The sequence below is a fragment of the Motacilla alba genome, chromosome 2 (genome assembly GCF_015832195.1).
Source record: "Motacilla alba alba isolate MOTALB_02 chromosome 2, Motacilla_alba_V1.0_pri, whole genome shotgun sequence".
NCBI lineage: Eukaryota > Metazoa > Chordata > Aves > Passeriformes > Motacillidae > Motacilla > Motacilla alba.
In genome coordinates, this window is record NC_052017.1 from 52,630,104 (window position 1) to 52,657,535 (window position 27,432).

The 27,432-nt window shown below is 39.0% G+C and overlaps 1 protein-coding gene across 2 annotated transcripts; it reads left to right on the top strand.

Moving 5' to 3' along the window:
* The first annotated feature begins 375 nt into the window (after positions 1 to 375).
* Positions 376 to 19,690, top strand: INHBA (inhibin subunit beta A). Of its 2 annotated transcripts, XM_038129484.1 has the most exons (3): positions 376 to 562; positions 3,229 to 3,750; positions 14,757 to 19,690. In XM_038129484.1, exons 2-3 carry the CDS (start codon positions 3,363 to 3,365, stop codon positions 15,641 to 15,643), a joined length of 1,275 nt encoding a protein of 424 aa, XP_037985412.1. In that variant the 5' UTR covers positions 376 to 562; positions 3,229 to 3,362; the 3' UTR covers positions 15,644 to 19,690. The 2 variants fall into 2 exon arrangements, with proteins under 2 accessions (XP_037985412.1, XP_037985411.1); XM_038129483.1 differs by lacking the exon at positions 376 to 562 and having other exon boundaries at positions 2,934 to 3,750.
* Positions 19,691 to 27,432: the final 7,742 nt, after the last annotated feature.

Genomic DNA, 27,432 nt, shown 5'->3' on the forward strand with positions numbered 1-27,432 from the left:
GCTTACTCAAATGCATTTTCCTGAATTTGAAAAAAATCCAAATTTGCAGAAAGATTATCTGGTATATCCTTAAGTATGTAAGAAGAAGAAAACAATTTGCAAAGTAGTAATTAAGTATCTGGCAAATACTGTATTTGAACTAGAACAGTGTTATCTACATCTAATAATATCTATATCTAGCTATGCAATACAACAAGTTGGAGTATATCTTCCTGACTCATAATGTTTGCTTTGTCTGATTTTAAGTTCTAGTCTTTAAATGGATACAGAAATCACCACAAGTTGATCCATGATATTTTGTCATGCTAGAGAATTAGGAGTTTCCATTAGATAATTAATTACCAGAAGTATGTCTCATACAGGAAAAACAGTCAATTGCTGATGTAACAGGATTAACCAATCCAGCACAGTGATCCGGCCCACTTTTGACAGACGTTATATGTGATGTGTACACACGAGAAGTACAGTATAAAGCTTCGCATTATGAGTACCACAAAGAGGAACTTCAGCAGTTCTTAAAGCACAATACAGCAGTCTCCTTCTGAGAGTCAGGACTAGAGAGGTAAAACTTTCAATCAGCTTTTTTCCTTTCAAACTGAAACTTTTAATTCCTGTGCATGCTGTTGCATACTGTTAGGGTTACATTGAATGAATGAATATACTTGCAGCTGAACTTTGCAGCTCAGGTAATTTGTAGAAAGAGTCTGAGCCACCATTTCTGTATGTATTCAAACACATTTCTGTATGTATTTTTGTATATAGATGTATATACATGTAAGTACAAATAAACCATGTATCAGCGGTATTGGGAGCTCTCTTTTAGAAAACAGTGGATTTTAGAAAGTTATGCTTTAACATTAAATCTGTCATCATTGTGGCATGCAAGTAAAATGTGCTATACCTCTATGTAATAGAGATTGTATGCGATAACTGTACCTGTAGAATATGGCAAGCAACATATACCCCACAGCAAGAAGCCAGACATACTTATCTGCATTTTATTTTGATTTATGCCGCTCCCTTACTTTTCATCAGACACTGTTAGGATAGGTGCTATATTAGAACTATATATAACTCCTTTAATTATGTCATCTGTTAGTACATCTAATCATGAAAGCATATTTTAATCTGAAATTATTTTTTCATCCAATTAAACTTTTAGTTCTATTTCAAGCTGACTTTCAGACTTCGTATAATTACAACAGACTTTGGGCTGTTCACAAGATCCAAGAAAATTTGATGTGTTATAGTGAGGTTTGTGTTACAAAGATGTGTTTATAAGAATGGCTGCAGGGTTTATAATGCTGACAGACCTGTAAGTGTAACAGTATATAACAGTATAGTAACTGAGGTCAGTAAAACACAGATGAGGGGGTACTGTGGATGCCTTATAACAGTAAAAGACTTATAAAAGATCTTAATTGAAAAGGACTAGCAATATATAACATTTGTAAGACTTTGGCTGATTGTTCAATCACTTCTGTATGTTTCATTTACTCTACCTATAATTCCTTGCCTGTCTCTTAGCCCATGTGCCTGTAGTCATCTCATGGAAATTAGAGACCTTTCAATGCTTATATTTATAAATTACTCCTTTCCACTGTGAAATACAGTGGTTGACGGTAATATACTGAGAGTGGAATATTTGCTGGGTAGGAGGTAAGCCCATCTGAGAAGACAAAGGTGTGGTAGAGAGAGAATGAAAGGAATGAAAAGAAAGAGGGTAAACGCTAAAAAAGAAGAAGCTGCTCTAAGAAAATTGGTATAAGATAATACCTGAAAGGGAAGAATCTCAAAATTTATACAGTTATAGCTGTCATTTTTCCAGAATCAAATTCAAATCTAAGCAAGTTTGCAAACTTCAACTTTGCTGGGTAAGGAACAGAACGGAGACGATACAGAATGTAAAGGCAACCTGAAGCCATGGCAGTGGCAGAGGGAATGCCTTCTCACTGCAGAGCAAAGCCCTTCCTGGCATAAACTGACAAGGGGCTACCAACACTGGTTGAAACTTCTTCTAGCACTTTGGATTTCTTTTAATTTCCAATGTCCTATTCTAATATTATGATTGCTCTCTGTGATTTAAATGAATGAAGTAATAAGTGCCTTCTAATAACAATGGGCCAAATGTAGAAGATCTTACTCAGCCTTCACTCAGACAGAATTATTATTGGCATCGATGAGGGATTTGCCTGAGTCAGAAGCAAGTATGATTTGGCCAGATGACATGTAACACTTCATATTCAAAGCGTTTTTCAGGCATTGCTTGATTAACCCCAAGCCTAAATGTATCTGCCCAAGAACTTCCAGGCACAGACTAGCATAGAAGTAGGGCTATTATATGGCCCTACCATGTAATGTCACATATATGTACCATCTCCTGCTTAGGCTTTCAGTGCCTAACTGCATATTGCAGCTGAGGAGTGTATCATGTATTACAGAGCTCTCCAAACAACAGTACTATTTTGTGCCTGACAGACCTTTTGCCAGTGTTGATAACCCTCAGCATTTAGAAGTGAGCAGAAAATATTTGCTTCCTTCTACTCCAGGCAGAATAATGTTCTGTTCAAAATATTCAGAGCCCCTGCCCTCATTGCCATCTCATTCACAAGCTATTTAACATCTCCTGCTGTCCCTAACAATACCAGGCAGGACCAAGAGCAAGGTGCTTGTTAAAGATTTCACTCTTTTCATTCATTCATGTTTCCTCTGTTTAGTTAAGCCAGTGATACTGTTGAAGGAATAAAACAAACAAAACAAAACAAAAAGAAAGGAAAAAAAAAAAGGGGGGGGGGGAATGACAGCTGGGGGCGGGGGGGGGGAGGGGTCAAACAGAGAGGGAAAACAAGGAAAAAAATAAAGAGTAAATTTACAGGAATGAGAAGATCTTTTAGAAAGGGGGGAGGGAAGGAACCACGAGTAGTGATATTTGAAGAGAGGTGTGTGTTAGGGGAGCAATGAGCATAAGGAAGCCAGCCTGCCTGTTCCTCCCCCTTCCTAATCATAGCCTTTACTCACAGACAAAACTCCCTCCCTCTCTCATTCACTCACTCACTTTAGGCCAATCCGTCCTCTCTCTCTCTCTCCCTCTCTCTGTGTCTCTCTCCTACTCTGAGACAGAGTCAGAACTCTTCTCCCTGACAGCCACAAACATCTACAGCACTTATTGCATTCAGAGAGGGAACCTGCAAACAAAACTTCACAGAAAACTTTTGGTTCTTGTTCCAGAGAATTTGCTGAAGAGAAGGAAAAACAAACAAACAAACAAACAAACTAAACCGGCCCCCAAAAAAACTGTTCGTGAAGGGGGAGGAAAAGCAGGGCCTTTTAAAAAGGGAATCACAACAACTTTTGCTGCCAGGATGCCTTTGCTTTGGAAGAGAGGATTTCTGTTGGTGCTTTGCTGGATTATAGTGAGGAGTTCCCCAACCCCAGGATCCGAGGGGCACAGTTCAGTCACAGACTGTCCATCATGTGCCCTTGCCACGCTCTCAAAGGATGTGCCCAGCTCACAGCCTGAGATGGTGGAAGCAGTAAAGAAGCACATACTGAACATGTTGCACTTGAGGGACAGACCTAATATCACCCAGCCAGTGCCCAAGGCAGCACTTTTAAATGCCATCAAAAAACTCCACGTGGGAAAGGTGGGAGAGGATGGTTATGTGGAAATAGAGGATGATGTTGGAAGAAGAGCCGAAATGAATGAAGTTGTGGAGCAAACCTCAGAAATCATCACTTTTGCAGAATCAGGTGAGTGCTTGAAAAAAAACAAACTAAAATATCCTTTGTGCCCAAACTGAAAAATATCCTTTCTGCCAAAACTGCAATTAACTTTTCTTCTCCTCAGCAATAATGTTTTCTGCAAGGTTGTAGGATGAGACTTGGGGGAAGGGAGAAGGAGGACTGGGATGGGGGGGTAGGACTCTAAAAGAATTTGATTTTTCTGACTTAGTCTTGGCTACAGATTACACTTGCTAAGTACAGTCAGTCACACAGGGAGGAAGCTCTCTAACCAATCTTGAACATAAAGTCAGGCTGCAGCAGGGTCCTCCAAACTCTGCCTGTAAACACAGAGTACTTGCAGTAAAGGACTGGATTGCAGAGTTGATGGTGAAAGAAAAAAGGCTGTAGCCTTTTGGGGAGTTTATGAAGACAGAAAGTGAACTGCAAACTACTTCAGAAACAGCCCTTTCATGTAAAAATTATAGTGGAAGTTAGAAAATCAGATGAAGCAGCTTTAGTTTTAGAAGTGAGATGGCTTTTTTGTGGGTTTTTTCTCTCTTTTTTTGTCTTTTTTTTCCCCCTTAATTTAACACAGCATCTTCGGCAATAAAGAGTTGCAGGGACTGTCAGATGACTTCAATAGAACTGGACAAGTTGCTGTAGCAGATCCAATTTGTAATGCAGACTTCTGCATACTGGAAAAAAGATTCTGCTCCTAAAACACTCCTGCCAAAAATGCAACCTTGGTAGGGTGTATTTTGAACTCTTTCACAGTTATTTTTCCCCTAACTCTTAGGCAGTAAGAGCTCAGAATATATGTATTAAGCAAAGCTTTAAGTCTCACATAAACTGCCCATAGGAAACAGCTCTAAAGTTGTACTTTGCTATCTTGTTCCTACATGAATAGGACCAGAACACATTTTAATTCAATGTATGTGTATCTGCACATAAATCTGTTAGTGCATGTGGGTATGCTAATGCATGCATCAATAGCAGTTACTTGCAATAAGTCTATCATCTAACTAACAGCAACTTTTTATGATGCTGTCTAGCCAAAGCATTTTTCCTGTTGCCAAGACGGTTTTAAAAGAATGTCATTGTTTTGTTTGGTACAGCATATGGTAGGCAAAGTATGCAAAGGAACTCCAAGCATTTTTGTTTAAAAGTTTGCTGCAGCAGTATAAACAATTAAGACAACACTCAGAGTTTCCAGTCCTGAAAACCTGTTGACTCAGATGTTCTGATTGCAGGGAAGCCATGCACAAGAAGTGTGCATGCTTTTAAGTGCAGACATTCCTGCTGGCTTCTGATTTCCAACTATACAAGGAGCCCTTGCCTTTGGAGTCCTTGTCAATATACATATTATCAGTTATTTTAGCATGAGAGCTCAGGCTTTTCAGTTTTTCCATCCCCTCCACTTCAGAAAGCAGAGAGAAGGTGTCAGTGCCAGAGGTCGTTAGAAGCAGGGGTAGCTCAACATTAGTTTAGAAATGAATTTATACAAGCAAAGAAACCTCTAAGCTATCTATGAGTCGGATTCCCCACCTGGTTTTCAGCAGCTCGCTCTGAGCACAGTGGAACACATATGGCATGAACAGTGGTTTCTCTTCACTGTGTGCGTCGCAATCATTTGTAAACACATTATTGTCTCTCCTGAGCTCTGACACAAAGGAATTTGGAATTTGATATATGCCTCTCTGTACAATACCCTCCAACAGCGGCTCCCAAAGCCATTGGCTCTTGCAGTCACGTGAACAGCAAAAATCATGCCATTGCCCACACACTGGCCAATCATCCTGCCACCGATCCCCCGCCACCAGCCACCAATACTGTCACTCAGCTTGATTTACATAGCGTTGTTCTACTGCTGCTGACAAACTACTTGAAGAGGACTTAACGCTATGGAGCTGCAGGACAGGGACATTCACTGTGTTCTCATGCCTTCTCCTCCCTGCCACAGTTCTATTCCTTCATACTGAGATGATCCTGGAAGCCCAGGCAGGAGGGCTGCTCGGTCCATTTTTTCCATACCTGCTGCCTTTCCATACCTCTTTGATTTGGGATGAGGGAGGGACTATTAACAACCTAAAAACTGAGCTCTGGTTTGGTCTTATAATGGAAATCATAAATCCACTCTGTGGAGTAGCTTCAGATTACTGAAGCATATTCTTCATCTACAGCCATTCATCTGGTGACTTGCTAACATCAGAGGGTCTACCTCATTTTACAGGCACCAATGCTGTGGCAACTTAAGTAAAGGCTTCTTGAGATCCTGTCCTCTTGTGCACTGACAGTTATTCCCATCAAATATTAAACCAGTATTTTTTTACTGTAGAGGAAAGTGAGGCAAAAAACAAAGGCAAGTGACATGTCATATAGGAAGTACGTGTTAAAAAGATAGGAATAGAATATAGCCACAGGGACAGTCTCCACTTTTCATTCTATGGGAACTGGGAATAGCATGAACAAGTTTAAACACCAAGAAGGAGAACAAACATGTTCTGCTCACTGCCAGGTTAATGTGTTTCCTGCTTTTAGCGTCAAACTCAATCTGCCTCAATAGAGGCAATAAGAAATCAATGAAAATGAATGAAAACATCGCATATTGTATCCAAAAAATGTCTACAAAAAGCAAAATAGGACTTTAGGCTTCTTGTTTCTTTGGGTATGGCTTGACATATATAAGCCTTTCCCCATGTCTTTCAGATGCCACATTTACTACTTGCCTTTATAAAAAAAGTAGTATTTCCATATTTCATCAGTCATAATCTCAAAAATACAAAGAAGTGGAGTGAATGAACTGTGCATGTGGCTCTGTCTTGAGACTCCTATTTTCTAAAATAAACCAAAATTCAAATAAGCACAGACTTCAGACAATTAGAGGAGAAGTAAATGCAGTAAACTTGTCTGAAGAACAGGTGTAGTTATGTCCAGGAAATCAGCAAAATAGTTGGCAGGTAGTTTTCACAGCTAACAAATCCAGACAGATCTCTGCAAAACTAATGACTGTGAGTATTGGGCAAAAGTTACAAATGCACCCTACTGTCCTTTGGCACTCTTACAAGTAAAACATGAAAATTACTTTCTACTTGCATATCAAACTAAGATCACTAATGTTGATTAGTTCTGCTGTACGGGAAGCTGTGCCAGAGTTCTGTGTGTTACTTCAAAGTCTTAAAAATAGTTTTTTGAGGAGAAGGGTCATATAATTTTGTGACAAGCAAATCCAACAGGTTCAAAAACAGAGATACTCAATACTTATAAGTATGATTGGCTACTAACTCGTTCATTATTTTAAGTAGACAGCTTATTAGCCAGTTCTGGGATTCTGCCAACTGAATTTGATGCTGGCAACTAAACTACCAATGAAATGGCTTGCTAACATCAGTCCCTGAGAAGGTGACAGGAATTATCGGACCGAAATACGTAAAGCTTAAGATTTATCTTCAGGAAAAATTCCAGGAAAAAAAAAAAAAAAAAAAAAAAGAGAAGTCTTCCAGCTATTTAGACCACTTCCAGTGTTTTGTACCACTTCATACAGAATTCCAGGTGAACTGACTTGATCATGTGATACCTACCTTCATGTGTAGAGGCATACACGTATGTGTATATTCATGTCTTTTCCCAGAAGATACCTATCCTATACAACCAAGCTGGCAGTTCACGACGAAAAAAAACCCCAAAGGATGTGTCTCTTATGTATTTTGAAAAATTTCGACAATATTCTTTTGAAAAGAACTGTATTTAAGGGTACAAGTATTCATGCTGAATAAAGAACGGCCACGAGAGGGCACACTCCAAAGGCTTTTCGCTCCAGAAGAGGCAACCTTCCCGCACACTTATTTTACCTAATTGGATTCTGAATCCCAGAGATCTTTATGCTTATCTGTATCTGCTCTGAGTGGGGATCGTTTCTCTCTTCTAGTTTATTTAAAAGGCAAGGATTCACTGGATTGAAAAGCTGAAAGGAATGTAATTCAGGAAGGAAATAGGTAGAGGAGCAAAAGATGGATGCTAGAAGTGCTGGAAATCTGGAGAGATCAGAAATTAGAAATATTCTTTTTTTACAAGATACTGAGAAATGTGACCATGAATCATCCTAGGAGATTATTTGCTCACATCATTTTTTTTTTAATGCAGTCTCCTTGGCTTTTAGAAAACAAGCCTATTTTCCCTTGTTTTTTCTTCCCTCCCGCCTCCCGCACCGCCCCCCCCCCTCCCCCCCGCCCCGCGGCATACCAAATCAAAGATTTCAAGTTTAGCAAATGAAAGCAAACTGCTTCCAGAAGAGGAAAGCCATTCTGTATTATTCTGTTTCTCTGTATCAAAAATGTGAGAATTAAGAGGGTTTGGTTGGTTGAAAGAACAACCTGAGAAAGCACAGATGAATCTAGGAAGGTGGGAACCAGTTTACAAAAACATACCTGAGAAACAGAAAGTACTGTATGTGTCCATCTGTGTGTAGCCAGGCGCACAGTTTTGTGTGCCAGTAGGGAATATCTGAATATGTATTTGCCTGTATGTGTGTATAAGCACGCTGATGTCCTTACATGCAGGTATAGCAGGGCAGACATGCTCCTATGCCTCTGCCTGCACCCATGCCATTCCTGCAGACAAGGATGTGCATTCATGTGTTTTCCTCTGTGCAGGGTATATCTGCCTTGCATACATGTAAGTGATTCATGCTGAGGAATTCTTTATATCTATATATAGAGACATGCCTATGAGACGGCAACCTCATTTGATGCAACAGAGCTTTGCAAGGTTGATACAGGATTGAAGCTTAGTTTACTGGAAGCAACTGGAAGTTCTGTTACTCATTTCAGTGGGCCTGGGATTTGGGCCTTGGTGCTCAGAAATTAAAAATTTTAATGAAAACAAACAGGCAGCCTCTGATCCACTTAATTTTAGAATTTACAGCAAATTATTACAAGTATGTACAAAAAAATTGCTATCTCAAAAAAAAAAAAAAAAAAAAGATTAAGCCTTGGGATTGTTTTTACCTTGGAATATTTTACTGGTGCAAATGATCCTAAACTTTGCTTGAGCTATTTTAGATGTAAATGAAGAAATCAAATAAAAGAAAAAAAAACAACTTCAACCAAACAAACACCTTTTTTGTTTCTAAATATTTGAAGCCATGTGGGGGAAGGGCTTTCAATTTGGAAAGAACTCAAAGCTGTGGATGTAAAGTGCTTCCTAACAAAATAGCAGAGGAGAGTCAAGGTTCACCAGAACTGAATTATTTCACATTCTGAATGACCTTGTCAATGCCTCTTTGGGTTAACTTTTCAAGAAAAGGTATTTAAATAAAGTCGCTGCTGCTTTTCCCCCCACCACGAACACTCAGGGACTAGTTCTTTTTTCCTGATTTTCTTTTTTGGTTTATTTTTCTCTTGCAACAAAATCTCCTTTTTCTGGCAGCTAATGGTAAGTGAGCATGAAGATAAGGTAGTAATTGTGCTATAATTTCTCCTCCCACTGTAAGAGGCAACAGTAAGGGAGAAGGAATGAAAGTATGCGACCTGGATGACTGGTCACATATGCTGGATAATGAATAATCAGAATAAATAGTTTGCCAGTGATCCATAGGCTGAAATGCATTCACAGAAATGGCCACTGTCTAACTGTGGCAATAGGAGATTTGTAATCATCAGTCTGCCTAGGGGATAATTACCAGATAACATTAAATTCTCTGAATAAATTCTACGCTGCAAAGAATTCATCTAACTCCAGTGGTCACTCATTAGTAAACATTTTGAGCAATTATCTCTCAATAACCATGCTCTTCTCTTCACTCTCTTTAGAGGAACCTTTCTAGTAACCTATTTTTTTTCTGTCTCCTGGGGAACGGAAATGAGAAGTGAAGGGAAGGATGCTTTTGAATGTAATTACAGATTGGCACGCAGTACAAATTCCCCCAAATCTAAACATAGGCAGTAGTAATGTTAGCAACTAAAAAAGGAAAAAAAAGCTTGCTTTGTATGGAAAAACAGTTCACTTACAGTATAATTCAAAAACGTTTCAAAATTAAGCACCGGTGAAGCATAATATTTAAAGCAACAGCACATTCTTACACACTGAGCATTTTTCAAAGGAAAATAAATAAATCCTGTGTATTAAGAGAAATTAAGAATAAGCCACATTATCATGTCACAAAGAATAATTGCTTTCATTATGAAAGAAAAAGCCTTAATAATTTAACAGCATATAGGTGTAAAAAAAAAATTCACATTTTACTCAAAAGATACTCTCAATTGTATAGCTTTGACCCCACCTAATATATATATATATATATATATATATATATATATATATGTATCTTGAACTAACAGGGCTTGATCTTGAATCCTGCTGCAAATTGCAAATAACGGAACTTCAACGGCAGAGTTAAAGCCAACAATACTGAAGGAAGTATCCTTAGCCTCAGAGGAAGAGCACACTGGACCTGCAGATTCCTGCTGGAGCACAGCATCAGCTACCCCATGCAGGGCTGCCCCTCCAGTCCCCCTGTGCCTGGGCCCTCAAGGGCTCTGCCAATCTCTCCATGGGCTACTGTGCCATGCCCATCACCCACATGCTGCTTGGGAGCAGGTACTGACTGCAGAGTCCTGTGCGAGCCCTGGCCAGCCCTCCCAGAGGTGGAGAGGAGGGTACCTGTGCAGGCTCCCCTCTGCTTGCATGTTCAGGTTTCTCTCCTAAAAACGTGCATGAGCACTGGTGAAGAGAAAAACAGATATGAGATAACTCCCATGCTATATATACTGCTACACTTTCTTTCCATTCAGTAACTCCTTCCATTAAACCTTTTACCATATATGCACTACTTAGAGCTTGTATTTTTAGCCACTTCTCACATCATTTGCTGGTGTCACTTGCCCTGCTAGACTGCTCCTTTGGCATCACAGCCCTCCTTCTGGAAGGGACTTTGCTCAGCAGTAAAGCAGAGAGGTGGCCCCTCCAAAGTTTTGGGAAAGGGAAATGAGGAAAAGCAATCAAAAGGAGCCCAGAGTAATCCCTTGTCTCCTTTTTCAGCTGCCTTCTGCTATGATAACAATCCAGGCTGTTGACACTGCTGTTTATATGAGCATGGAAGTGATGAAGGCATTATCACTGTTGGGCTATGGGTCTTTCCTCAGCAGTCAGGCAGGAGGAGCAGGATGATTACAAATGGAAAAAGACCCTTGCAAATCAGCCTTGGCAAATGTAACGGCAGGACAAAAGGGTAAACAAAATGTAATTATGGAAATGATACCATCCCCAAATTTCAGGAGTATCTCTTTTACTTTCAGTTTGATGAACAGTATATATTTCCGAAGCTTTTATCCTGGCCGTTAATTCAGACCTAAAGACTGCTAAATCCCTAAGAAATATCTGGAGAAATTTAAATATAGATTTTTTTTCTTTTTTTTTTTCCTCAGAACACTTGAAGAATTCATTTTATTGTAGTACTGAACCTTTTGGAAACAAAGATCCTGTTATAAAGTGAATGTGTAACCATAATAAGTCAGATCCTGGGGTCTCAATTTGGTTTTCGAACAGGCCAAACTCTGATTTCAAAATGAGCTTGTCTGAGAACAGTGACCTCTTAAAAACTGCAGGATTCATACCATTTGTGCTGTGTGATCGTAACAAACTAGTTGTGAATGTGGAGAGAATTCAGAAAAGCTTCGTTTTTTCCTAATGTGAAAGCATGCTTTTTATCCTCAACCTTGCACCATTCCCAGTCTCCTTCTAAAAAGACCTATGAAAGGGAAAGTGTTTTTTAATTGCTATAAAACCTTTTATTAGCTATGCAGGTTTCAGGATTTTGTTTCATTCAGAAATATTAGTCTCAGATAAGCTTCCTGCATCTTTTTTTCTTTAGACTCTTAATCCAACATTTGTTTCTGAAAATGTAGCTAACAACATCCAGAGTGGCTGTTATTGTAGGTAACAACCTAAAAGGAGGCTGTTATCCCTGTATAAGGACATGTCTTAGGCTACCTTGTTCCAGCTCACTTCCCTTAGGTAAAGAAAAAGCAAGTACTCATGTACTTTCAATATACTGTTCAAATATTTTTAATAATGAGGAAGAATTCTACTTTCACACATAAAGGAGCATTTGAAAAGCTATTTAAGAGGGTTCTTGAGGTCCTGTTTCTTTAATGTAATATTTGTCAAAAAACTGCTTGCATCACTTTGCTTCTGCCCAGTGCAAAAGGTAATGTGAATGTTTGCTGTTGCAGATACGTCACTTCGTAACTATTTTCAACTCCCACTAGGATGGAAATAGCAGAATGTGAAATACCATGCACTAGCACTTAACAGAACTAGGTTATTCTGTAATTCAGGGCTGCCTGGCTTTTTATATTAGATGGGTCATACAGCTTCTTCCACTGTTGAGCCAGGTCTGCACACCCTACCTGTTTTCTCCAGAGCAGATGACCAGACCAGGTTTTTCATCCATTTCCAGCACAGATGAGCTTCTCATACACCCAGCACAGTTGATCTGCTCATGCATAGAACCCCTGTTAGTGCCAGAGCTGCTGTCCATGCCCAGCTTGGTTTTTCAAGAATGCAAAATAAGTATGGCAATTCCCAGCAATTCATGCTTATTCCATACAGAAATCTGTGAGCTCTGGGGAAGAAAGAGAGCAGCTGGGAAGAGGCTGATGGTGCCAGAAGATCTTCTGCAGCTTGATCTAAACCACCTTTTTTTTTCCACCAAGGTTTGTTTGGGTAGAGGCAGCAAGCAGAATGGGTTGGATGGAGAGTCTTGATTAGCAGCAACCCACCCTTGGCACATCACCTGACTTCAGGTTCCCTTTAAGTCCAGGTCCCCCTCGGAAAGGACTTATCAGGACTGGAAAGGGATAACCTGAAGTTAGAAGCTTGCTTTAGAAGAGAGAGTCAGGGGGAATAAAACCAGAGGCTGGCTGGTTCTCACAGCCCTTAGAAGTATCCATTCTCATAGAGAATGCTCCATAACACCCTGTGTACAAGGCAACCAGCCTTTTGGACTTCCTTTGGACTGGAGGGATGTCAATGTACAACATCTCATGCTCTGAAACTGAATCAGGAGTGAGATTGGTGTCTATCACCTGACCTCTGCTCAAACACAGCTGGCAGCTTTGACATAGTTTGATTACCAGAATACAAAAAAAAAACAACCAAACAAACCCCAGCATTAGCCATTCAGTCATATTGAATGAATCAATTAAAAAATAGAAAAAGAGCACTTTCATCATGCCTCACAGTACTGGCCAGCTTGCTCTTTTTTATAAGCTACTTCCTTAAAAGAAGAAATAGATGTAACTCACACTGAAGACTGGCATCAGCCGTCTGTGAAAAGCAGTTAACACAAACCATGTGTTTCCATATCTCAGTGACAGTTAAAGTCTACAATTTCACACTCTCATTTAGAGGGAAAACAAAAACAAAACACTATGCCCTTTGGACACTGTAATTTAGAAATGTCTCTCTCTTTGACTTGGGAATGCCATGAGGGAAAGCTGAATGTGTCAGTGCTAGTACTTCAGAGAGAAGAAAAGCAACAGGTAGCTCAAGGGGCAGCATGGCCTCCCTACAAACTTCAGAAATCAGCAACTCTTGAATTTGCAAATGAACACAACATAGATGTCTCCTATGATTTTGCTCCAGTCCTGTCTCACCCGAGAATGGGAGAACAGGGAAATGGTCAGGGAGCCTATAATGGTAAATTCAGTTGCAGTGGGAAGCGAGGAGAAGACCCTTGCTACAAAGAGGGCAACTTTTCCTGTATGTGTCCTGCTATTTCTGTTTTAATCACCACTTTCTGGTCTTAGGCTGCAAAGTTACAGTTCACTGAAAAGAAGAATTGCTGCACAGAAAATTTGGTAAACACCTATGGGTAGCTCAAGAATAATATTAATGACAAATTTATAATTATGAATACTCTCTTTCACACTAAGGCCAGATATCTGTACATTGCAAATCTGTGACCACAGTCCATCCTGGCCTTCATGCTGAGAAGGGGCAAAAGACATCATTAGGGCTTTTTTCTTTGTCAAGAAAACAGAAAAGTACCTCTCTTGAAAAAAACAATATCACCACCACCCCCCAGCTAATTCATTCTCTCTTAACTTCTTCATGCTCTAGTGATCAAATCATTAAACAGCCCTCATTATTCATTCCAACTTCTGCCAGGGATATGAGCTCTGTATCTGAGAAACACCTCCTCACCATCACAATCATCATAATGACATCTCAGCAAGTTGATACAATTATGCCAGAGAACCATTCCCATAATTATACAGTTCTTTAGCTCATTTCTCAGTGTATTCACCATTACTATAATCACAGCAAGTACAGTGTGTTAAATTAGGAACAGGATCTACAGCTCACATCTAACAGGATGAAAAGTCTGCCTGCTGCAATTCTTCAATTCTTTACACCATAACTCTGCAAACTTCTTAAAGCGGAGGTTCATATTTTAGTATGTGTTTTTTTTTGAAACAATAGGTATTTGCAACTCATTTTAAGATGAAAATGAAGGTTGTATTTTTATGAAGGGAGAAAGTGTAAACCTCTACCACACATAATTTTCAAAGTATTGCTAAAGAACTGGTAGCGCTGGACCTTATTTCCTAACCAAATATTAGGTGTAGATTTTTATGCATATGGCCTATATGGACTGCCATCATAAAGCATTTTTGCCTTTCAGCTCACAGTGATCATAAAGACAGCTTAAGCAAACTTTGGCAGCCTCTGATGCTTATTTGCCATGAGATCCTTTACATTAATGACTATATTGTTACTATGAAAAATGCTCTGGTTAAAATTTGCTGGAAATCAGGCAAATGTATACTTTTCTAAAAAGAGAATTTTCACAAAATACAAACTGAGGAGGGGGTGAAGGAAGGTTAGAACAGAAGATCCATAAAAATTTAAAGAACCAAATAGAAAACCTAGGGCACTTCATGCCTGTGGAAAAAGTAACAGAAGTCTCTTTAACAAAATGCAAGCAGACATACTAACAAGTTCTTCCTGTCTATTTCCATTTACCAAATCAGGCACAGCCAAGAAAATGTTGCACTTTGAGATTTCCAAGGAAGGCAGTGAATTATCGGTGGTGGAGCATGCTGAAGTGTGGCTCTTCCTGAAGGTCTCCAAGGCCAACCGGAGCAGGACAAAAGTCACCATCCGCTTGTTTCAACAGCAGCGGCAGCCAAAAGGCAATTCTGAAGGAGCAGAAGATACAGAGGATGGGGGGCTGAAAGGTGAAAAGAGTGAGACTTTGATTTCAGAAAAGGCAGTGGACACTCGTAAGAGCACTTGGCACATCTTCCCTGTCTCCAGCAGTGTCCAGAGACTCCTGGACCAAGGCAAGAGCTCTTTGGATGTGCGGATTGCCTGTGACCTGTGTCAAGAGACTGGAGCCAACCTGGTGCTACTGGGCAAGAAGAAGAAAAAAGAAGATGATGGGGAAGGGAAAGAAAAGGAAGCTGGAGAATTCACAGGAGAAGAGGAGAAGGAGCAATCACATCGGCCCTTCTTGATGATGCTTGCCCGGCACTCAGAGGATCGCCAGCACAGGCGGCGGAGACGAGGCTTGGAGTGTGATGGCAAAGTCAACATCTGCTGCAAGAAGCAGTTCTTTGTCAGCTTCAAGGACATAGGATGGAGTGACTGGATCATTGCTCCTACAGGTTATCATGCCAACTACTGCGAAGGAGAGTGTCCTAGCCATATAGCAGGCACATCTGGCTCATCATTATCTTTCCATTCCACTGTCATCAACCACTACCGCATGCGGGGCCATAGCCCCTTTGCCAACCTCAAATCATGCTGTGTGCCCACCAAGCTCCGGCCTATGTCCATGCTCTACTACGATGATGGCCAGAACATCATTAAGAAAGATATACAGAATATGATTGTGGAGGAGTGTGGCTGTTCGTAGATGCTAGTGTGCACAAGACCCTTCTTGTTAAGTAGAAAATGTATCAAAAGCCCAAGAAGAGGAAAGACCAGACATGGTATAATCTTTTTTGAGTGAAACAATCATCAGAAATATAAGCAAAAACAGAAGAGAGCAAGAAAAGGGAGAGAGAGAAAAAGAAGAAGAAAAAAGACTTATGGAGGATCAGAAAATACTTCAGCTACAAAAAAGGAAGAAAACTTCATGAAGTTGGGCTTGAATAAGACAGGTCTGAATGGTGGTATGGGGTTGGGGATTTCCCCTTCCTTTCAGTGTGCTCCTTATCTTGTTCCATAGTATACTAAACATTAGTTACTACTAGGGGAAGGAAGTTCTGTTCCCTCCCTTAGTTACCCATCAGGTCAAGCCATGGTAGCAGCTCATCTAACCTGCAGAAATTTGGACTAAGTCTAAAAGGTCAATGAAAAGCCATGTGTATGATCACTGCAGTCACTGGCGCTTTCCCCCCACATTTACAGAGCAACTGAGTAGGTGTGTAGTGTTTGTGTTTGTATATATATGGCTATGTATTTTTATACATGTCTCTATACATACACACACAATACACATACTTAACATTGATCAAGGGTCAATAGTGTGCAGGTGTGTACTCCTTCATCTTCTGCACTACATTTACAAAAAAAAAAAAGAAGAAGAAAAAAGGAAAAAAAAGAAAAAATGAAGAAAAAAAAGGGAACAAAAAATTAATGAAAGAATAAAAGTTACATTCTGTAAAGGTGCTTACAATGTTAGAACTATGCAACCTAGATGGTTTGAAACTGTTTACCTGCAAGAGAAAGAAAAAAAAAAACAGAGAGACTTTTTTTTTTAAATGGAAGTAACTTGTTTTAAAAAAAAATCTTTGGTGAGAGATACTTGAAAGGAACATGTTTGTCCAGTTGCTGGAGTCAAACATTTCTATATTTTGTAAAAAAAATTTTTAATCGTTTACTATTTGCACTACAATGGTGTCTGACCTGTCTAATCCTTATTTAACAAATATTTGCAAGGGAGGGTGGTTGGGTGTGGGAGGGGTTGAGAGCTGCACTTATTGTGAGCTATACAAGAACTGCTACAGCACACAAAATAGCTATTTTTATTATTATAATAATTATTATTATTTTGTACCTTAAAATGAATAGACACATACACCAAAGACATTTGTGCAAGCCTCTATAAAGTCTGTTTGTGGTTGGTACCATTCACCTATAACGAGTTAGGGTTTGAATTAAGAGTCAGTGGGTTGATTACATTCAGGCTAGAGTATCTGTCAACCAGTTAAATTCAAATAGTGCCCTCAACAAAAAACAGCCATTTGAAGTAAGCCCAGAAAATCCCTGGGATTTGGATCCAAAGTGCTTGGATCTGAGGTCCATCTGAGCATAATCATACTGTTTTGTATGTACAACACTAAACTTGGCCCTGATGCACAGCACATGTGCATTGTAGGGAAACAACTTTGTCCAAGGGATATACATATATATGTATATATTTCTGTATGTATATATGTATGTATACACAAGGTATAAGCACTTCTGGCTTCATTTTACTGTTCTTAAAACAATGAATGTTTGTGTGCAAAGCACAGTATGTTAAAAGATTTTTTGTTTCTTACTGCCAAATGGGAGGCTACATGTTCAAAATGGTATTTGTGCAAGAGAAACCTAAAGTGCTGGTATACACTTAAAAAGTGTTGATGTAAAATTGCAAGCAGCCTTGGGCCCTGTCCACCATTGCTCCTGCAAATATACAGAAAATGGCAATTGTGGTTGGATTTCTGTTTGAAATACAGTCTTTGCTGAAATACTGGCTTTCTCAACCACCACCCTCTAGCATGACAACTCTCAATGGATTTGCTGCATGTTACCTGTAAGACCTAATTTTCAGTGTCAACACCTAACCTGAAGGGTCCAACCCGTAGGGCATAGGTAGATAGTCTTTGTTTTTTAAAAATTTTTCGCTGTCATATTTAAAAGAATGTTAAACTTACATTTGTCTTTGGGTAGGGTGAGATGATAAGAGGGAATGGGAGAAACCTTTAGGCCCTGTTTACACTGAGCTTGATAACCCTGAGCCTGAAGCTTCAGACTCTCATAGGTTTGCTGAACCAAGCCCCAGTTAGCTGCCTTCTGATGGGACAGGCTTCTAAATGCCTCTCCTGGAAAGAAGTACTAACATGGCTCCCTGTTTTGTTGAGAGCACAATCTGTTAAAAAAAGAAAAAAAAAAAAAGAAAAAGAAAAAAAAGAAAAAAGATAGCACAATATAACCGAGTCACACTGGCTAGGGATAGTGTGTTAGCACCTTCATGGCAAGAACCATGTTTAAACAGTGTAATCAGGGCCTTCATTTTTTGTCAGCCAAAACTGTTTGTGTGTGCATGTGTGCGTGTGTGTTCTCTGCGTGTGCATATGTATGTGCGCATGGGCGCATGTCCGTATTTGTATGTATCTATAGAGAGAAAAATGAAAAGGGAAAAAAAAAAGAAAAAAAAAAAGAAAGAAAAAAAATAGCCCTTTCCTCTGTTGAATAGGTATCAACATACATGCGTATAGCTAAGTTTTCTATCTAATTTATTCCACAATATTTAGATTGCATAGTACCGCTAATGGGTTATACATTTATGTACTTTTTATACAACACAGTTTTTTACAGACTTGTTTGCAATTTGCAAAAAAAAAGTTGAAAAAAATATAATTGGTTAAACACTAAATTTGTCACTAAAGCGTTCTGTAAAATATCAAGGCATTCTGATTTAAATTATTTGCAGAAGTTTGTCGGGTTTTTTGTGTTTTCTTCCTAGGGAAAGGGAGGGATACCAAATGCTAGTAGGAAAATTATCAGGAAAAAAAAAAGATGCACAACTAATTTATCTTTATAACTTTAATGAAGTTCTTGGCCCTGCTTATTTGAAGCATGTGGCAGAATGTCTGTTGATTTTTCTAGAAGCAGAGACAGCCTTTGGAGCAGCAGGAGCAGGGACACAGTGTGAGAGTTGTTGAGGATACCATTTAGTTCACTGGTCTTTGTACTTGGCCTTAAAATTGGGTGCCCTGGGTTACTTGTGTCAACAGGCCCTTTGATGTCAACTGGCATCCTTACAAGATCAGTAAAACTACTTACATGAGCAAAGTTGTGCCAGGGTGAATCACAGGTTCCTTCTGCTGGGGACACTGTCAAGGGAGAGAAAGGATTCTGAGTGAATGGCATCACAGCCAACACTGTTTAATCCAATTATTTGAATGAGGCTGTTTGCATCATGGTGGATCTCTGAACACAGTGGTAAGGGAAACAGGTCAGATGGCTCACATTGATAAAATTTATTCTCAACAGTGATTAGTTAGAGAGTATTGGAGACCTGAAATCCCCAAACCTTCCCCTACATGACAATGGCAAAACTCCCATTGGCTGCTAGCGAAGTAGATTTAGAAAAACTCATGGTTTTTCTGGCTAAAGGAGAAAGACCCTTTAAAAATAATTCTCATCCTGAATTTGATAGCAGATTTAATGTGATGAATAGGGACTGGCCTGAAAAACATGAAACTAGCCTGAGACAACTTCCAAGTGAGGAAAGAAAATAGGATTTTAGATATTGTGAGCATGTTTCATGATGGCTACACCAGAAACAGAAGAAAGTTTTCAAATCAAGAAGTAACTGTTCCAAGCCCCACTTTTTAGCTTGTATTTGTGTGTGTATACTGGTCACAAATTTTAAATTTCTCCCTCCAATCTCTAGAATCAGTCATGGGGTTTTGATTTGTGGTCAGAGTTATTTAAAGTAGGGGGAAATGAAAAACTGTATGATAAAGTAAAATAAGAAATTTGGATGTTAATCAAGACTGAATGATTCCAGCAAAATAGCCCATCCCTGATAATTTGATTTAATTAAATCTGCATGTACTTAAAATAGCATTAGAAATTGTTACCATATTTAAGCAGTTGTTCTAGGGCATGCAGCCTTAAAAATTACTTCTCCTTTCAGGTATGACTGTACCAAAAAAAAAAAAAAAAAAAAAAGAAAGGCTCCTAACTACTAACACATTCCTTTCCAAATAACCTACTTACTGTTTATATTGAAAATACATTTTCAGTATATTTTTAATCACAGAAATGTATTTGTTTAGTACCTCCATAATCTTATTGCTTGAGAGCTGACCACATTTGGTTGTCTTTTCACATCTCCATGTCAGATGCTCACTGGTTACAAAGCCTAAGAAACTGGCATAAGTGCATGCTAAGATGTTTCTTTGGGAGGGCTGAATGTATTTGTATCCTTTAGATTTAGCAAAAGGAAATGCTTACAGATGCTTGTAATTATTATGTATTCATATGGTCTAGTGCCCAAAACTGTAAAACTGAATGAAATGGGAGTTTTGTCATTGACTTCAATAGAAACAGTCTCCTACCAAATCACTGCAGAGTAGGGTTGCATTATATATACCTCCTTTTTTTTGTATTTAGTTGAGAATTAAGCTGTCAAGTTCATTTAACAGTGACACCACAAGACCATGTAGAGGCTAGCAGCAATATCTCTTAGGTAGAGAACTTCAGGCATCTGTAAATTTTATGTGCAAAATTAAAAATCGATGGACCATAGTTATTCATGTAGAATTGTGCCTTACTCTGTAAGCAATGCCATTGATTTTCAGAGGGTCTCCTTTCCTAGAAAGTTACCAGTCAGCACCAATAAATTGAGAAAAATCTATTTCTGAAGTATAGGTAGATACAATGGAAATTATTAAGTTCTTTAAGTTAAACCTCATGTTGATAGTGTACATCAGTATAAGAACCAGATGCTAATCCCTTTCCTTACACTGAAAAAAGCTTTACTCCCCTATATGCTCTCATTGCATTACATGTGGAGTAAAATGTTTTCAGCATGAGTAAATAAAATCATAATTTGATCTTCTGTGAACAATGAGAAGCAAGATTTTCATGGGCCGAAACAAGCAGCACTTCTGGGTTTTATAGCTATTTATTTTTTGAGATATAATGAATCTGTTAATTCTCAATGGGTTTCTTTGTATTTAAATACTTTCAAAAACAATACATTGACAATGGGTTGAAGATATATATATACACATATATATAATCTATATGTATGTATATAGATATATCTTCATAATAATATGTATATATAACATTAATACAATTTAATATGACATAACTTATAATATTATGTTATATTACATTGAATTATATTATATATATACATATTATATATATGTCTACAGTATATATATATACACACACACAACTATATATATGTATATACATATATATAAATTATGAAAGCCAAGATATTATGAAGCCTATTTTGTTTTTATCATTTTGTGTTTTGTTGTTGATATTATTATTATTGTTATTATTATTATTTTGCATACTACATGCAGTGCTTTAACCAATGTCTGTTTGGCTAATGTAATTAAAGTTGTTAATTTATATGAGTACATTTCAACTATGTCAATGGTTTCTTAATATTTATTGTGTAGAAGGACTGGTATTTTTTTTATTTACATTATGTTTAAAGAGGTAACAGTTTGATATGTTCTCATTTGTTTATATTAGAAGTTATTTATTTTCACGGCATTCCGTCTGGTATTTTGATATTTGGAAGGCATGCTACCTATACTTTGTACAGTTAGCGGGCAGTATTCAGCAGCTCCCAGTAGATTTTTAGGCCCTATATTAAGTAAAAGACTTATTTGGGCTTTTTTATTTTAGATTTTTCCTATTGGTTTGCCAGGACCACTCAGTGCACTTATTGCCAGACACTCTGCCTGCGTGACCAATTTATTCCTACTGTATTTACCCAGGACAGAGGACCAAAACCACCTCTGGTGTAAGTCCAGTGACTTCAGTGAAGTTATACCAGAGATGTATTTGGCTCACAGAGAAAATGCTTGAGCAAATCAATGCAAAGAAAAGGCAGAAAGAAAGAGTCTTTGCATTTGGAACAGGATTTCAACATGTTAAAAATGTTTGGATCAGCTGTTACTTTATTTTACTTTGTTCTTTTTGTTATTTTGCTCTTTCTTATACAACAGCAGCAACAACACAAGTGAAATAAATAAAGGGAGTTTCACCAAGCCTTGTGTAATCGTTCCTTAATATGCATTCCTTGCTGGGAAATTCATGGGAACTTGGGAAATAATGCCTCTTTGGACTGAATAGTATTATATCTTTCTCTTCAACATGAATATGTTAAATGGACATTTGAATTCATGGCCCAACAAGTAATGGAATTTTAGGTTGTTCACTTCTCCTTGTGAAATACATGGAGTACAAAAGCTAAAGCCAACTGCAAATTCCCATTGCCTGCAGACTGTTAGGTCTTCAGTTACTATCACCACAATTATGATAGGTAGTCAGATGAAATGATCAGAGGCCTGATTACAAGCATCTGATCACTTCTCTGAGTGAGAAATTATCTGAGTACCCTCATATTTGAAAGCAGGGTGAATTTATGAAGGGTTTTCACCAGTCATTGCATTCCTATGGTGATAAATGTGCTCCTGCTAGATTCTAGTGGTGTGACAGTTCTGAAGTTGATCTTTAAGCAGATTTTTTGCATGGTGCTCAAGCATAGGCCATCACAGCTATCAACAGCCCTTTAAATAATTAGGCACTGAAAGCTGTTCTACAAAGCTTGGAGAACTGAATTCGTTTCCTCTTACTGAAAATATATTTTTAAAAAAGCAATGCAATCAGTGCTATAGAAAGCATTTGTTTCAGAGACTACTAAGATATGTTTGAATATATGCTTTTTTCCCTTCATTATGATCACTGTTATACAGTTGGACTCAGTGATCTTAAAGGTCTTTCCAGCCTAGATTATTCTATGATTATTATTGCCAGAAAAGACAAATCCAACTGGCTTTGGAAGTTGCTCGAAGAGACTAAAACCCTAAGAGTTACTTGATTCCAACTGCTGGTGTATTAACCTGGTACAACTGAATCTTACACTTCAGGTGTAAAACAGAAAGCTATTGTTTCTCTTTCACGACACAGAATGCGGTACTAGATAGTGTAATCCAGATGTTTTCAATTTTATTTCCTTTTTACTTTAAGAATTAAAGTTCTGTTGAGAACTGTTGCTATTGTACAAGCTTGTTGAAATGCTCCATTTGAAAAGAACAGTGGAGAACTAAGAACTGCCTTTTTAATGAGTAAAACAATATGCTAATACTGAAAAAGCCTATCCCAAACAAATTAGACCAAATTAATAATATACAAAGGCAGATAACACCAAATTATTCTGGTAAACAGATATGTGGATAATTTCTACTCAGTGTGGATTTCTTACCTTAGAGAAGCATCTTCACACTGCTGTTTGGGCTATTGAATCACTGGGTTAGTTTCAGTGCATATCATGATTCTTTCCATGCTTGTCAGTGGGCTAACAGAGTCAAAGTTTTGATAGTTCATGGCTAGATAGATATGGTTGCCCTCAGTGATTAATTTCTTACTTAAGTTTGTCTGTCTGTCTCCTGGAAATACAAACACAGACTGATTTGAAGTACTGTATAGGGGTCAGGGTGACTGTCCTCCCTTATACGGCTGATAGAAGTATATAGCACAGTGATCAAATCTGTGGCTTGCACATACCTGCTGCCCAACTTCTATGACCTCTGGGTGCTTCATGGTTTCAAAAGAGCTGTCTCACACAATGTCACCATATGATCTCATCTCTCCTGTATGTCGGAATCCAGAACATCCCTCTGGGTGTCCTGGATGGCCAGAGCTGCTGGCAGGGGGCTCTGAAACCCTGGCATGCAGACAAAGACACACGTGGGGTTTTGATCTTAGCCCATGGAGCAAATTACTAACTCTGTATGAAGAATTACAAGCCACACACACAACTTTAGATAGCATAGTAGAAGTAGTCACGAAGTGAAAGGAAGGATTTTTGAGTGCTGTACAGGGGGGTTTTAAGCCTTGTACGCAGGGGTCCAAGTTTTGTATATGGGGGTCAGGAGTTCTAAGATGGAGGGACTTGGGTGTGCCCTGTCCTCTTTCTTTCTCCTTCCTAACCTCCATGTCTTTGGTGATGTTGGCACTCACAGATTGGTTTAGAGTAGAAAGTCACCATTCAATATAGATAGTAGGCATTGGGGAAAAAGTATAAACATGTAGTATGTAATATATGATATAAAAGATGGCACCAGCCCCCTGGGAGGGCAGTGTGCCTTTGTCTGAGCTGCTGAACGGGCCACAGCAGTTCAGGGAGAAGAATCTTGTAGATAACCAACAATAAACAACCTAAAGAACAGACAACAGAAGACTACCGAGTCTTTCTTCGAAGACGGGTTGGAGGAGATGGGTTTTCCATCTTTTGGGGTCACCCCAATCCAGGACGGGAAACCCCACATCTGGCATCCCTGGGTGGGCTGGAGACCCGACACTGTCTACTATTGTTTCCCATCAGCTTTGCTAAAATTGCATTCACTGGGAAAATAGTGCAGAAAGTCACTGTCTACTAGAGAATCCCAAACACTCTCTGCAGGACAGAGTTAAGTGAACAATGAGGTTTCCTTTCTCCCTTCAATAGCCAGTGACTCTGAGCACCAAAAGTGAAAGAGCTGGGAGAAAGGGCCACATGACTAGACAGTTCCACGTATCTTCATCTCATGAGGACTGTGAGAGGGGATGGGTTTATTTCGCCTTTTAACAGTGGACACAGGAATAAATTCAATCCCTTCTTGTGAGACCCCACCTACAGAAAAGTGTTCAGCTCTGGGGGCTTCAGCACAAGGACAAGGACCTGCTGGAGTAACTCTAGTGGACAGCCACAAAGATGATCACAGAGATGGAGCACCTCTTCTATAAAGACAGGCTGAGAGAGCTGGAGTTTTTCAACTTGGAGAAAAGACAGCTCCTGCAAGACCTTAGAGCAGCCTTACAGTACATAAAGAGGGCTACAAGAGAGCTGGAAAGGACTTTCTACAAGAGCCTGTAGTGACAAGACAAGGGGGAATGGCTTCAAACTAAACAGGGTAGATTTAGATCAGATGATGGAAATAAATTCTTCACTGTATGGGTGGTGAGACACTGGCACAGGATTCCAAGAAAATCTGTGAATGCCCCATCCCTGGAAGTGTTCAAGGCAAGGTTGGATAGGGCTCTGAGCAACCTGGTCTACTGAAAGGTGTTCCTGCTCATGGCAGGGAACTAGATGATCTTTAAGGTCCCTTCAAACCCAGGCCATTCTACAATTCTATAAATTATTTAGTATATCTGACTCATACAGTTCCTATTAAATGACAAAATTACTGTTTCTGAGAAGATAGAAATGTATATTAACAGAGTTATGGCTTCCAGAATGTCATATAACAGCAGACAAAACCAACATAGCAACTTTATTCAAACAAAAACATTCAGAGGAAAGTTGGCAAGAGATACTAGTAGAGATGTCTAGAGGGGCTCTTGAGCAGACTGCTCCTCCACAACTTAGACACACAGAAGAATGCCTCTTATGGCTGAATTAGGATGCAGTTGGCTTGATCTTAATGAAGGCAGATGGGGGTTACAGACCTGAGTGGCTTAACTGAAAGCAAAATGAAGTCCTATTTTCCAAGAAAGATCACTGAGTTTAAAAGAGCAGCTAGTAATGTGGTAGAAAACACATGCATTTTACTGAACTACATATGAGAGTTAACAGAGTTGAATACTTTTGGAAAATGTGAAGATAACTGAAATCAGGCTAGAGGTAAAAAAAAAAAATAAATCCAGTTACGGAATGCAATTATGCAATTTCACAGGGTCTTTCTACTGAAGGAGCCCATTGAAAATCTAAATCTTAGTTCTCAGCTGAGCTGTGTGTCTTCTTCACTGACACGGGGTCATTCATGCCAGTCCCAGAAATGGCACAATTCAGGAAGAAGACACAGCATCACTTTCAGACATCAGACACTCATCGCTTTTCCCACCAGGAGAGTATACAGAGGCCAGAAATCTACCTGAGTCAGGACAGACAGATTGGTTAACAAGTGACATATCACACGATTACCTTTTTTTTTCTAAATTTCTAGTAGATGACACAACCCTCAGAAGCAATTGAGGCCCTTCTCAGCAACGGCAAGCTACCTTAGTGTGAATCAGTTTAAAATTTGGCTTGCTTTCAGATGCATACCTTTTCATGCAAATCCTACTCCTTTCTCACACTTTCAGTGGGCAGCCTGGTCATTTGTACACAGCTGTTGTGGTGAAATTGTCTCCAGGTTTAGGCTTCAGGCTTTGCTCCTCCATTCCTATTTCTATAGCCTAAGAAAGTACCCTCAGGCATGGGAGCTTTATGCTACCCCCACATGTCTGGACAGGAAGAAGAGCGATCAGATAAATAAATTAATTATGTCAACGAATAAGAGATATTGCCTACGAATAGAAACTTCAAGTCCAAACAGGAGCAGCCCAGTACTAGACCTACCCTGCAAGTGACCTACCCAGGTATTGAGAGGGTCTGTAGCACCCAAGAAAAAGTAGAGGGACTGCAGAGAGAGAAAATGCAGCAACATGGGAGTGTCTTCAATTACTCCCATGCAGTAACAATCACATCAAGTCATGATGCAGAGATTGATTTTTTCACTGCCACAAATGGCTTCTTCAGGGAGCATCTAGACAAGAAGAAAAGCATAACCCAGCTCAATAATCTATTATCATAATATTGTTCTGAAATAGGAAGAAGATAAGTTGTACTTGTCCATCTTTCCACCTTCCTCTGCTACAGCAGAAAAAAACCCTCAAAATCTTATGAAGACTTCAAGAGGGTAAAAGAGATGGCTCAATATTTCAAAGCAGCTTGCAGACTATTAAGGTATACTCCAGTAGAGTCACAGTACTGAAAAACAGCCCAAAATTCAGTGTGATGGGGCAGTAGAAAAAGTATTTGAGCAAAACCTGAAAAGAACAGAAATGTCAGTAAATAATTCTAAAAACATATTACATAAAATCAGAAAAGAATGATAACAGTCTGCAAAATCCATAAAATCTAAGAATGAGCTAAAAGATCAAATAAGAGAAATGACACTAAGGGTCAATGTGTGCTTGCTATATGGAAAACCTTGTTCATTCCTATGAAGGAATCAACAAGTTCATGGAAACACCTCTACACACTGATACAGTCAGCTTGGATTTTCCAGGAGGAATTTACAAAGATACCCCACTAACTCTTCCTGAAGAAACCAATCCATCATGGAATAAAGAGGACAGCACACAAGTAATAGTTTTAACTAAAAGAGATGAAAGAAAAGGGGAAATGTCATTAGTGACTGCATTAGGGACTGCACTGTGAGCATGAAAATCTGAAAAATGGAATGATAAAAAGGCTGGTGGCATGGAGTTGTTGAATAACTTCACAAAATATTGAAAGAGCAGCTGAATATCAGAAATCATAGAATTATGGAAAGGTTCATGTTGGAAGGGACCTTAAAAATCATCTAGTTCCTATCCCCCTGCCATAGGCAAGAATGCCATTCACTAGATCTGGTTACTCAAAGCCCCATCCAGCCTGGCCTTGAACACTTCCACAGAATTGAGCTGCATGCAAATGTCCCTCAGGAAAAGGAGTTGAGCATTATAATGACCAGTGTGAACTAAATGTGCATCACCAGCAAGAAAAGCAAGCTGAACATTTTATTTGACTGTTGGTACAGCTGGAAAATGCAGACATGATTTTGGGTATTGAAAGATAATGGCATACTTTAGGGTAAAACAGAAATTCTCATTTGGTAGGTGTCAGAGACTGAAAAGAAAATTTTCTCTCTAGACATCTTG